Here is a 12,294-nt window from a genome sequence, read left to right as displayed (position 1 = left end):
AAATGTTCACAGTCAGTCCAATGGACATTCTCTGTACCTTTTTATTGATCTGTACTTTTCCTTCCTCGGTAAGAACACATGTATTTTAAGCCTAAAGCCCAAAGAACATTATTTTAAGTCTAAACTAACAGACAAAAATGGCATGACTCCAGAGTTACATGGGTGCAACCTGGAAAATTCAAAAAACCGGCAAAAGTTGGGGTCCAAGCTTTTTTAGTATTTAAAATGCCAAAAAAAACCTTTCCTGGAACAAAAACATCGGCAGCCGATGAAACCAACAACCGGCTGCCGGCGTGTAGCCGGCAGAGTTGCACCCATGGAGTTACTCTTTCTAGAATCACACTGTGGGTGAAAAAATAGGCCTGATGAATAGGTTCTGTTCCGAAAATCACTCTGCAGAAAAACAAAATATAAGCCTATAAGTATAAAGGGCTAACAAAACAATGGCACAGAGGTTTGTGGGCTTGAACAAAAAAGCAAACAGTAAAGTGACGCCACTTCAATTTTCTGTCTTGGAACATGGCGCCGTGCTAAACATTTTCTTTTGAATATGTAAATGCAATCGAGCAACAAAAAAACAAGTGTATAGACATAGTAAATTAGTATCTTGCAGAAAGCCATATATGTATGTAATACTCTATTTATTCTACAATCTTCTAGCACAATTTTTCTCACTTTGAGTCGGGTTACTTTCAAACTTCAAACCGCTACATTTGACTTGGAAATCATGCAACCGCATCAGAAGGAGATTGCCTCTGTTTACATTGACTGTGATGTTTGAACATTGAATCAGTTAAATTTGAGCATAATGTGCTGAAAAAAAACCCACCCAAAACATGGCCCTCAAGAACATAACAAATAGACAGCTGTACAGAACAACATACTATTTGAACACATTACTAGCTCTGTCTGCACTGTTGTGTCATTGAGATCAGTGTCTATATTATCCTAAACCTCTCTTCCAAAGTAAAATCTCATTCTCACAACAATACTTCAGCTCACTGCACTGTGTTCTGCTGGCCAAGTCAAATGTTTTATAAAGCATTTTTGATCGTTTGCATGTGAAAATGGTTAATTTACAAAAAGAAGCTAATAGTCTCTGCTACCTTCACCGGACTATGACTAAAACTTTTTTTTTACTGCATCCAAGGACATTAAAACCCTGTTATTCAGGAATGCTGCGTCACAGCAAGACATAACTTCTGAATTACAGCATCCCATAAATAAATAAAAAATAAAAAAAGACATTTGCTTCAGAATGTAAATGTTATGTGTAGGGATTTTCCCATTTTCTGTCGGATAGCAGCAGATGTTCCAATGCGGTACGGGGGGAAAGTAGCACTGTGATAGATAAAGATAGATAAGATTCATATAGTCCTGTGAGGTTATCCTCATGGGAATTTGCGCTGCTTTCTCCCTGGAGAAAGCGTCGCTGCCATACAGTATACAGTGCTACCAATATTTGTGATTTGTTTCCCTCCATGCATGTTTTCCTGTTTCCATACCCTAAGACTTTCGCTGTGAACTCAGGTTCTTTATCATGCACATGCGTGCACACGGAGTTGTTTGGACACCGAGGAGAGTCTGCATAAAGTTGATTCTGGAAAATAAATCCCCCGCCAAACAAGGGGATCGAACGCACGCCGATAGAGACAACTGGTTTTGAAGCCAGCGCCACTACCGGCTAAGCCATTTCCCCACCCTGCCGACTGAAATATTCATGAAACCTGATTTTGTTGTGCTACTGCATTTCACTTGTTCAACAGCAATGGAATGACAGCTTGCTTGGTCTATGAAACTGGCCAAAGACCAAACTTTTAAATGGTATCAGATGAGCCTTCAACTTTGACACATGTATACAAAAATGATCAGCCTTGGTGCTCTCACCACAGAAAGAAGTATGGGAACTGATTTTTTGTCCAAATAGGTGGATCAACTTGTCCCTTGAAAACGTCTGGCCAGACCTGAGCTGTTGAGCTGAACTGCTGTCACGAGATGGTGTGTGCCCTTGAAAGTACATGAACTACACAACACACAGACTAGCATTCTTAACAAACACGCTCCACATCAGAGTTGGCTTTTTTCCCCTTGGGCTGTCTTCTTCCAGACTGAACAGGATGTGGAAGATCAACATTTAGTTTCCTCCCAAAAAATGCAGGATCTTCAAGTCTCCAGTTGTCTCTATTCTGTGCTATGGCTGCTGACGATGAAAGAAGAATCTAGGTATTTGTCTATTTGAGACAAAATGACCCAGGAAACTGTATCTCATACAGAAAGCTGAATACAGTGGACCCCCTTTTAAGACCCCCCAATTTAAGACTTCCTCCCTTTTACAACCTTGTATTTTCACACTGGAACGCCGAAAAAAAAGAAGAAGAAGTATTTTCGCACATTTTGTTCTTAAGCCTTGTAAATGAACCCCCATTTTCAGACTCCCTCCTTTTTAAGACATGATTTTCTCAGATTTGTTTAGGTGGTAAAAGGGGGTTCCACTGTACCACAAACTGTGCGCAGAACTTGGTGAAAAGCATCATGGGTCCACATGAACCTCTCTTGACAACTGCTGGACGATGGAAGTTGGAGTGGTTGGGCCATGTCAAGAGGCATAAAACCCAAGATGATACTGCAAGGCACCATTGATGAAGGACACAGTCGTGGATCATGGAAGACAAGGCAAGAATTGGTCCAACAATGGCAAGGACTGGACGTAATGAGCGCTCCTGGCCTCCTGTAGACTGCATAGCCTGGAGAAGGATTTCTCCTGCTTCTGCCTTGAAGTCCCACATGAACTTGATGAAGACTGTCTGACTGAAGGGACTAGTGGTGATGATGATGACAACAATTGTTTTCACTGAATCAATGTCAGTCCTGCCGTGGATGTCTGAAATAAACAAAACCCCACACGTTTCAATGAGTCCCTGCAAGTATCACAGAAAAGAACAGCCAGCAGTGCTAGTTCATTGTCTAAAACTTCTTTTTATAAGTGCAGCTTTCAAATCAATGTTCAATGGGCACAGCAAGTCAACATATATATTTCATATTTTTTAGAAAGCTTGAGGGTAATAAAACTGTGCTCTCTTATCACTATACACACAGTGAAAACAATTTCTCCCCTATACACATCAGACACAAAATAGCAAACTACCAAACTCTGGGCCTCACTATGATTTACCTGTGTAAAAGGGAAGGTGTGATGATATTGTTTTAGTCTGACACTAATTAGTCTTGTTTCTAACCCATGATTCCTAGTTAAAACAGCTAAAAGCTTTTCACTAAGGCCTCCTGTTCAACTATTTGTATCCTGCTGTACACACCAGAGGTTCTGTAATGTCACACACCACATCTTTATTCGTATTCTATTGCATGAGAATCATAGAGGTAGTGGCGCTCAGAGCTTGATATTTTCATGTCTTGGGAGTTTGATCTTCTTCGCTCATGGCCTTAGACTCCCACGTTCATTCATGTTTTTAGCACGAGTGGATTTTTACATGTATAACCGTTTTTATCCCGCCATTCAGGCAGCATACGCCGATTTCGGGGGAGGCATGCTGGGTATTTTCGTGTTTCTATAACCCACCGAACTCTGACATGGATTACAGGATCTTTTCCGTGTGCACTTGGTCTTGTGCTTGCGTGTACACACGAAGGGGGTTAGGTCACTAGCAGGTCTGCACATAAGTTGACCTGGGAGATCGGAAAAATCTCCACTCTTAACCCACCAGGCGGCAGCGACCGGGATGCGAACCCACGACCTCCCAGTTAGAAGGCCGACGTCTTACCACCACGCCACTGTGCCCATCTTGGAAGTCTGATTAAAGTAAACAATTCATTATTAAATAACAAGAAGAATATTCCCAAACTATCTGGGAAACATGATATGTGTGCTGACTTGGTGTGCCCTTTAAGACATAACCAGTAATCTTGCAATTATAGAGGCAAACAGTTCATCAGAACTTCATGTCAGAAAGTGCAAAGTTTGGGGGAGCTCTGTGCAGTGTGTACAATGTGACAGCCATACTATATAACATTAAGACAAGCCAGCTGACTCTAGCCGGGCAATAATTTTTTAGCCGGGAAAATACACTACTTCCACTTCAAAACTTAGCAGCAGATTTCATAAGAACCAGCCAGGTGCAATTCAATCAATCAATCAATCAATCAATCATTATGAGACTTATATCGCGCGTATTCCGTGGGTACAGTTCTAAGCGCAGGGATTTATTTTAATTTTTTATTTTATGCAATTTATATCGCGCACATATTCAAGGCGCAGGGATTTATTTATGCCGTGTGAGATGGAATTTTGTTTACACAATACATCACGTATTCACATCGGCCAGCAGATCGCAGCCATTTCGGCGCATATCCTACTTTTCACGGCCTATTATTCCAAGTCACACGGGTATTTTGGTGGACATTTTTATCTATGCCTTTACAATTTTGCCAGGAAAGACCCTTTTGTCAATCGTGGGATCTTTAACGTGCATACCCCAATGTAGTGTACACAAAGGGACCTCGGTTTTTCGTCTCATCCGAAAGACTAGCACTTGAACCCACCACCTAGGTTAGGAAAGGGGGGAGAAAATTGTTAACGCCCTGCAATTGCAATTGCCTAGTGTATAAGATGCAGGCCTTCCACGCCAAAGGTTAAGTCAAGAAGTGTTTGAATCCTGGCTGTTGAAATGTTTTGTCCATCTCCCGAGGCAACTTATAATTGCATCTCCCTAAATTGAAGTACATGTATACGGTTGCCTACAGGGCTGGGTAAAAACAGTCATACATTTCAAAACCTACTCGTGCTGTTCTTTGGAGTTACAACCCATGAATGCAGGTTCAAACAGGTTATGAGAATGACTTACCAGTTAATACAATATGTTCTGCCCAGGGACTCTTTTCTGCTTCCGCCACAACAAGTTGAATTTCCGCAGATGTTACTTCTCTCCCTGCCATAGGACTGGAAAAAATTATATTTATTTTAAAGAAAACACACACCAGGAAAATAAATAAACTAATGAACAAAGGTAGCTGGTGGAACAAGTAATAATTCGACCTTTATCAACAGCTATTGTGTTTTCAGCGTAGCAATAGGGTCCGATATTTAGACGAGACAAGTATAATGCCGACGAGTCGAAGACGAGTCGCATTATACTTGTTCGAGTCTAAATATCGGACCCTATTGTTACGCTGAAAACACAATAGCGATTATATATGCTGTTCTGACCTTGATTTGTTGTTCCAAACTTACAAAAGGACAGTTTTTGCGTCGATCTTAGGTTTTGATAGCAGACGCCGTTTCTTATGCGCATTAGTTTTGCGCATGCGCCACAATGCGAGCAGACGGCAGCGAAGTCAATTTCAGTTTGGGTGAATGGCATTTATACTTGTCTCGTCATGAAGCGAATTGTTCATCCTCAGTTATAAACGACTACATGAATGTTAGTGCCATGGGCTGTACATCAATACTTCAGAGGGGAAGTGGGTATTTAGTGTGGAGTTACGAGATAAGAAAGTCGGCCATTTTTCTCAATATGCTTTTGGATATTGAGTAAAATGGCCGACTTCCGTAGCATTATGCTTTGATGATCGGAAGAGACCATCCAATCACAGCCCCCGAATTCCCCCGCGTGTCCATCAGAATAGCTATAGAAGAAGATTACTTCAAAATAGAATAATGATATTTGCCAAAGCAAGTATGTCAGAAAGTACTGATAAACAGCAATCTGGTGTGCATCATTATTTGTTTTGTGTCAAGCCAATTAACCCCTGAGGTTCACAGTGAACAGTAATGTACCAAGTAGATCTTCCTGTGTGTATGGTCTAGAAAATATGCACATGAATTGTGATCAATCGGGCGGGGATGTAGCTCAGTCGGTAGCTCGCTGGATTTGTATCCAGTTGGCCGATGTCAGCGTGAGTTCGTCCCCACGTTCGGCGAGAGATTTATTTCTCAGAGTCAACTTTGTGTGCAGACTCTCCTCGGTGTCCGAACACCCCCGTGTGTACACGCAAGCACAAGACTAAGTGCGCACGAAAAAGATCCTGTAATCCATGTCAGAGTTCGGTGGGTTGTAGAAACACGAAAATACCCAGCATGCTTCCTCCGAAAACGGCGTATGGCTGCCTAAATGGCGGGGTAAAAACCGGTCATACACGTAACATTCCACTCGTGCAAAAAACACGAGTGTACGTGGGAGTTTCAGCCCACGATCACAGAAGAAGAAGAAGAAGTGATCAATCGATAAGACTGAAGAACAAACCATGAAAATAACACCACCACTAAATAGCACACAGAATGCCAAAAGAGATTGTTGAAGGCTCACTCCTTTGTGACATACAGTTAAGCTCACCCTTTGTGACATACAGTTAAGCTCACCCTTTGTGACATACAGTTAAGCTCACCCTTTGTGACATACAGTTAAGCTCACCCTTTGTGACATACAGTTAAGCTCACTCCTTTGTGACATACAGTTAAGCTCACCCTTTGTGACATACAGTTAAGCTCACCCTTTGTGACATACAGTTAAGCTCACCCTTTGTGACATACAGTTAAGCTCACCCTTTGTGACATACAGTTAAGCTCACCCTTTGTGACATACAGTTAAGCTCACCCTTTGTGACATACAGTTAAGCTCACCCTTTGTGACATACAGTTAAGCTCACCCTTTGTGACATACAGTTAAGCTCACCCTTTGTGACATACAGTTAAGCTCACCCTTTGTGACATACAGTTAAGCTCACCCTTTGTGACATACAGTTAAGCTCACCCTTTGTGACATACAGTTAAGCTCACCCTTTGTGACATACAGTTAAGCTCACCCTTTGTGACATACAGTTAAGCTCACCCTTTGTGACATACAGTTAAGCTCACCCTTTGTGACATACAGTTAAGCTCACCCTTTGTGACATACAGTTAAGCTCACCCTTTCAGATATGGCCAGGCTTTTACTTGGGACAAGACCATCTTTCTGTTGGGTCACATACCAGAAAACAAGTGGTAAGCAGATAAATATCTTATCAGTGGCATTTGAAATAGACTTCATAAGATATTGCACTGTCATTTCAACTTTGGCCGGTTGCAAATGGCATACATGTTTGGATTTGATGTATTAATCTCTGGGCTGAGAAGATAAAGCCATACTGTAATGTATATTTTGTCCCTTTTGGTTACTACTAGATTAATTCACATAACACCTGGCATGATGGCCTGTGGAACAAAGAATATGCTTAAAATCTTACCAACCTTACCTCCCAGCAACTGACAGTGAAGTCAGTAAAGAACTGCTGGGTGTTCTGCATACCTGGACCCAAGAAGGCAGCTTCCTCATCCCTCACGCCACAGGACTACAAAGACAAAAAAAGCAACAGGATTATAGGCACTTGCATGAACTGACTTGGAAGTTGAACACTTTTACATAGCATCATAGATGAGCCACGCCACGGTAATGATCAGCCCTGCATGGGTACCACAGTGCTTCATCATTTGACTGTTGTTACTCCTTGTGTAAAGCATGTTTTATGAGCAAATCACTTCCAACTTGTGGTCACACTACATTGTTCTTTCTGGCCAAGTTTAGGGTTAAACAACCCAAAGTATCATTAGCACTTTCAATTGATGCACGGGAACATACCAGTTTCGAAGAAGAAGCTAGTCTTGGCTCACTCAGACTTACTGTGAACAAGACATCTAATGCCTTTGAGGGATGTTAAAACCTTCTTAAAATCTTGTCATAATTTGAAATCTTCAACAGGGATGGGCAAATCTCAAAATGTTAACTCGCCAGCCGGGCGATTAACTTCAAGAAAGTCACTAGCCCGGCAGAAATTTTGCTGGCCTGGTACCAGTGGTAGATGCCACTGTTTACATGGCTTTAAAACTCGAAATGAGAACAAAAAAGGTCGCATTTGACCAGAGTTTTCATTAGCCAGCCGGGCGAGTTGTCAGGCGGTTTTCACTAGCCGGGCAGATGTTTTACTCGCCCCAGGGCTATCCGTGCTTTGAGACATAAAATGATAAATCAAATTTTGAAGAACAGTCCCCAAATGTTTCAGAATACAAACATTATGTGAGCAATCTACTACCGACTGTACAGATAATGATATTTTCTGTCAGATAACCATGGTTGTCTGAAGGCGGTGCTGTTGCAGTTTTGGTTGTCTGAAGGCGGTGCTGTTACAGTTTAACAGTGACAGCAGCACTGTGATCGGGTAACTCCCTATGCGAAGATGTACAATGGACTGACTCGTAACATCTTCTTCGTGTACCGGGTAACCTGATTTAGTTGGATAACTCATTAACTGCATTTCATGAGTTCAACTGCAGTTGAACGACTGTGCTTCGGGTTCATGCAACTGGTGGTTAAAGCTCGGTGGTAATGACTCTAGTGGTTGATATCTAAGTTATTATAGCATAGCCTCATTCACCATACATACTGCGTACGTACATGCTCATTGCAACACTTGCATTGTTTACGTCAGGTGCCAGGAGATTGGTTCTTCACTACTCTCATCTAATCTTGTTGCTCATGTTGTATACATCAATCAATCAATCAATATGATGCTTATATCGCGCGTATTCCGTGGGTACAGTTTTAAGCGCAGGGATTTTATTTTTTTATTTTATTCTATTTTATGCAATTTATATTGAGCACATATTCAAGGCGCAGGGATTTATTTATGCCGTTTGAGATGGAATTTTTTTACACAATACATCACGCATTCACATCGGCCAGCAGATCGCAGCCATTTCGGCGCATATCCTACTTTTCACGGCCTGTTATTCCAAGTCACACGGGTATTTTGGTGGACATTTTTATCTATGCCTATACCATTTTGCCAGGAAAGACCCTTTTGTCAATCGTGAGATCTTTAACGTGCACACCCCAATGTAGTGTACACGAAGGGACCTCGGTTTTTCGTCTCATCCGAAAGACCAGCACTTGAACCCACCACCTAGGTTAGGAAAGGGGGGAGAAAATTGCTAACGCCCTGACCCAGGGTCGAACTCGCAACCTCTCGCAAGTGCGTTACCACTCGGCCACCCAGTCCTTACATGTATTTAGGGCATTTACACCCCTTTGTTGCACTGATCACAAATACGTAATTGGTTTTTGCTCGAATGATTGTTGCAATAGGTGTTGCATTCTGTGATTTACTGATTATGATGACTTGATGCCCGCCAGACTATACTTTTCTTCCACAGAATTATGGCATACCTTGCGTAAAATCTCTGCAAACATGACCTCTCTGTCGACTGAATGGTGACGATCCTCCACAGCACAGAAGTCAAAGTGGTCTGCAGTTGGGAGTCGTCTAGATTCTCGGCTTCCATACCTGTAACAAGCGAGGTGTTTATGAGAAAATCATGCCTCAAAATAAGTATGTAGTTTGCTTGAGGGAAAAACACAACATAGAAAAGTGTGATTTAGATGTCCTTGGAATTCCACCTTCACCTACAGTGTATTATATTAGCAAAGTAGGTTGGATACATTAATTTAATTGTCTTACTGTGAACGTCATTCCTCTGTCTTTTTCATTGTCACTTGAACAACATGCACTTATCATTGTCAATCAAGTAAACGCCTCAGTTATTCTCTACTGTTAAAAAAATACATCTTTGATCTGACATTCCGTATTTTTACTGCCCTTGCAGTAATAATATACATAGAGTTATATTGGGTACATCAACTTCAGTGCATCCTCACAGCATGACAGTTGACACTCGTGACAGGCCTAAAAGTGAAACTGAAAGTGGCGAGTAGAAACATGTAACTGGCGAGTAGAAATGTTCATCTACTCGCCAAATGCGAGTAAAGTTGCTGAAACAAATGCTTGGTTTGGGTAGTAAAGTTTGCTCTCTGGCTAGTACATTTTCACAATTTCAGAATCACTAACCAAAGGCAATCGAGTATAAAGAGCTTAACCATTTGTTAGACTTTCAGGGCTGATTGGGTATATATTCTTCTTCTTCTTCTTTCCAATGATGCCCACGATAATGATAATGATCATTATGGCATGAAAAGGGACCAGTGCTTTGTTACACTTACAGTCCATTTGCGTACTCTGGTCGTTATCATTATCATAGTCCGTAAATCATAGCAAAGAGTCCATGTCCGTAGAAGCCTACTTTTTGTTGAGAAAACTGTGACTTAGTTTGCGTAGGCCCGCGACACAAAGGCATCAACCGTTGCCGCCTCCACCGTCTTATTGGGAAGGCGGTTCCAGTCCCTCACAGTTCTCGGTAGAAATGAGCCCTCTCTGTATTGAGTTCTGGTATTTATGAGGCAGAACTGCTGATCGTGGGTACGGCGCTGTCGTGATGGGGATGGGACTAGCTTGCTCCTGAAGACTGGGCACTGAATTAGTCCATGATGAATCTTGTAGAGGACCCCCAGGCGCGTGATTCTTCTACGCTGCTCGAGAGACGGCCAGCCCAGTTGGTCAATCATCCGGCTCACACTTGACGTGTTGTGGTAGCGGTTGAGTACGAAGCGGGCGGCACGTCTCTGGACGGCTTCCAGCTTCTCGATGCTCTTCTGGTTGTATGGGTCCCATACTGATGAGGAGGTATTGCTGTAGCTGCATGGTCTTGTTGTTCTCTGTTGGCTACAACCCTGTACACTGCTGTATCGTCCGCAAACAATCGTGCCATTGCTGTCAGTTTGTCTGGAAGGTCGTTGATGTAGGCCAGAAATAGACAGAGGCCCAATACTGGGAATACAGAGCCCTGAGCCAGTGAGGTACTCCTGACCTGACGTTGAAGTTGTAGAGTACAACTGCTTGGTGCCGATCATTTAGGAAGTTAGATAACATTTCGGCTTTATGCTAGCTAGGGGGGAAAAGGGAAGAAGTAAACTAAAAATAAATACTGGTAGTTCTAATAAGATATAATGAACTTACCCAAGTCACTTGAGCATGCAAATCGCCATGCATTCGTCGCAACAACTGAACAAGTATCCACACCGTGTAAGAATCCTGACGAAGAAAAGGTATGTGTCTTTGTGTTGCCGCAACCCGGCGAGCAAATAAACAACTCGTGAATACTGTCTCGCGTACTGAAGGCAGAAAGGATCTGTAGAACAAATCTCTACTGTTGGGACATTTTCACCACCGACGGTCGGCCATTGACTGGTAAAGCAAGAGTGACCGTCCTTGATTTAAAAAAAAAAAAACCCGGTGTAGGATCCGGTCCGGTCCCCCCTCTGAAGTAGTCCCCCGGGGGACCAATTCGTGGCAAAAACTGCTCTATAATGGTCCCCCCTTAGACATCCAGCCTCGTTTTTCTTGGGCATTCAAGCCATTTTCAATCTATATCTTCGTCCGGTATTATGTAGTGCACAGACAGCAATCTCTTTGTTTGACTATATTTTGCAGAAAATAAAATAGATCTGATTTATAATGCCGTTCAAAAGAAAAATGACATGAAATAAAATGAATAATAAATAAATACTGATAAGAAGAAATGAAACCAGTCTCTGATTCTTTCCTTTCTTTTCTCTAAAATTGCTGGTAACATTACTAACATTGTAACAAGAACAAGTCGCGTAAGGCGAAAATACAACATTTAGTCAAGTAGCTGTCGAACTCACAGAATGAAACTAAACGCAATGCAACGCAGCAAGACCGTATACTCGTAACATCGTCAGTCCACCGCTCATGGCAAAGGCAGTGAAATTGACAAGAAAAGCGGGGTAGTAGTTGCGCTAAGAAGGATAGCACGCTTTTCTGTACCTCTCTTTGTTTTAACTTTCTGAGCGTGTTTTTAATCCAAACATATCATATCTATATGTTTTTGGAATCAGGAACCGACAAGGAATAAGATGAATAAGATGTTTTTAAATTGATTTGGACAATTTAATTTTGATAATAATTTTTATATATTTAATTTTCAGAGCTTGTTTTTAATCCGAATATAACATATTTATATGTTTTTGGAATCAGCAAATGATGGAGAATAAGATAAACGTAAATTTGGATCGTTTTATAAATTTTGATTTTTTTACAATTTTCAGATTTTTAATGACCAAAGTCATTAATTAATTTTTAAGCCACCAAGCTGAAATGCAATACCGAAGTCCGGGCTTCGTCGAAGATTACTTGACCAAAATGTCACCCAATTTGGTTGAAAAATGAGGGCGTGACAGTGCCGCCTCAACTTTCACGAAAAGCCGGATATGACGTCATCAAAGACATTTATCAAAAAAATGAAAAAAACGTTCGGGGATTTCATACCCAGGAACTCTCATGTCAAATTTCATAAAGATCGGTCCAGTAGTTTAGTCTGAATCGCTCTACACA

General features: G+C 41.7%; 1 protein-coding gene across 3 annotated transcripts; it reads right to left on the bottom strand.

The window, feature by feature from the left end:
* Positions 1 to 219: 219 nt before the first annotated feature.
* Positions 220 to 11,573, bottom strand: LOC138962046 (uncharacterized). 3 transcript variants are annotated; one of them, XR_011454384.1, is made up of 5 exons: positions 10,897 to 11,573; positions 9,213 to 9,330; positions 7,246 to 7,341; positions 4,860 to 4,954; positions 220 to 2,881 (listed from the first exon to the last, which is right to left on the bottom strand). XR_011454384.1 is itself a non-coding variant. In XM_070333739.1 (5 exons), exons 2-5 carry the CDS (start codon positions 9,234 to 9,236, stop codon positions 2,460 to 2,462), a joined length of 642 nt encoding a protein of 213 aa, XP_070189840.1. In that variant the 5' UTR covers positions 9,237 to 9,330; positions 10,897 to 11,572; the 3' UTR covers positions 220 to 2,459. The 3 variants fall into 3 exon arrangements, 2 of the variants coding, with proteins under 2 accessions (XP_070189840.1, XP_070189841.1); XM_070333739.1 differs by having other exon boundaries at positions 7,241 to 7,341; positions 10,897 to 11,572; XM_070333740.1 differs by lacking the exon at positions 10,897 to 11,573 and having other exon boundaries at positions 7,241 to 7,341; positions 9,213 to 10,859.
* Positions 11,574 to 12,294: the final 721 nt, after the last annotated feature.

This window comes from Littorina saxatilis, linkage group LG3 (genome assembly GCF_037325665.1).
Source record: "Littorina saxatilis isolate snail1 linkage group LG3, US_GU_Lsax_2.0, whole genome shotgun sequence".
In the NCBI taxonomy this organism is placed as follows: domain Eukaryota; kingdom Metazoa; phylum Mollusca; class Gastropoda; order Littorinimorpha; family Littorinidae; genus Littorina; species Littorina saxatilis.
This window is presented reverse-complemented; position numbering and strand designations above follow the sequence as displayed.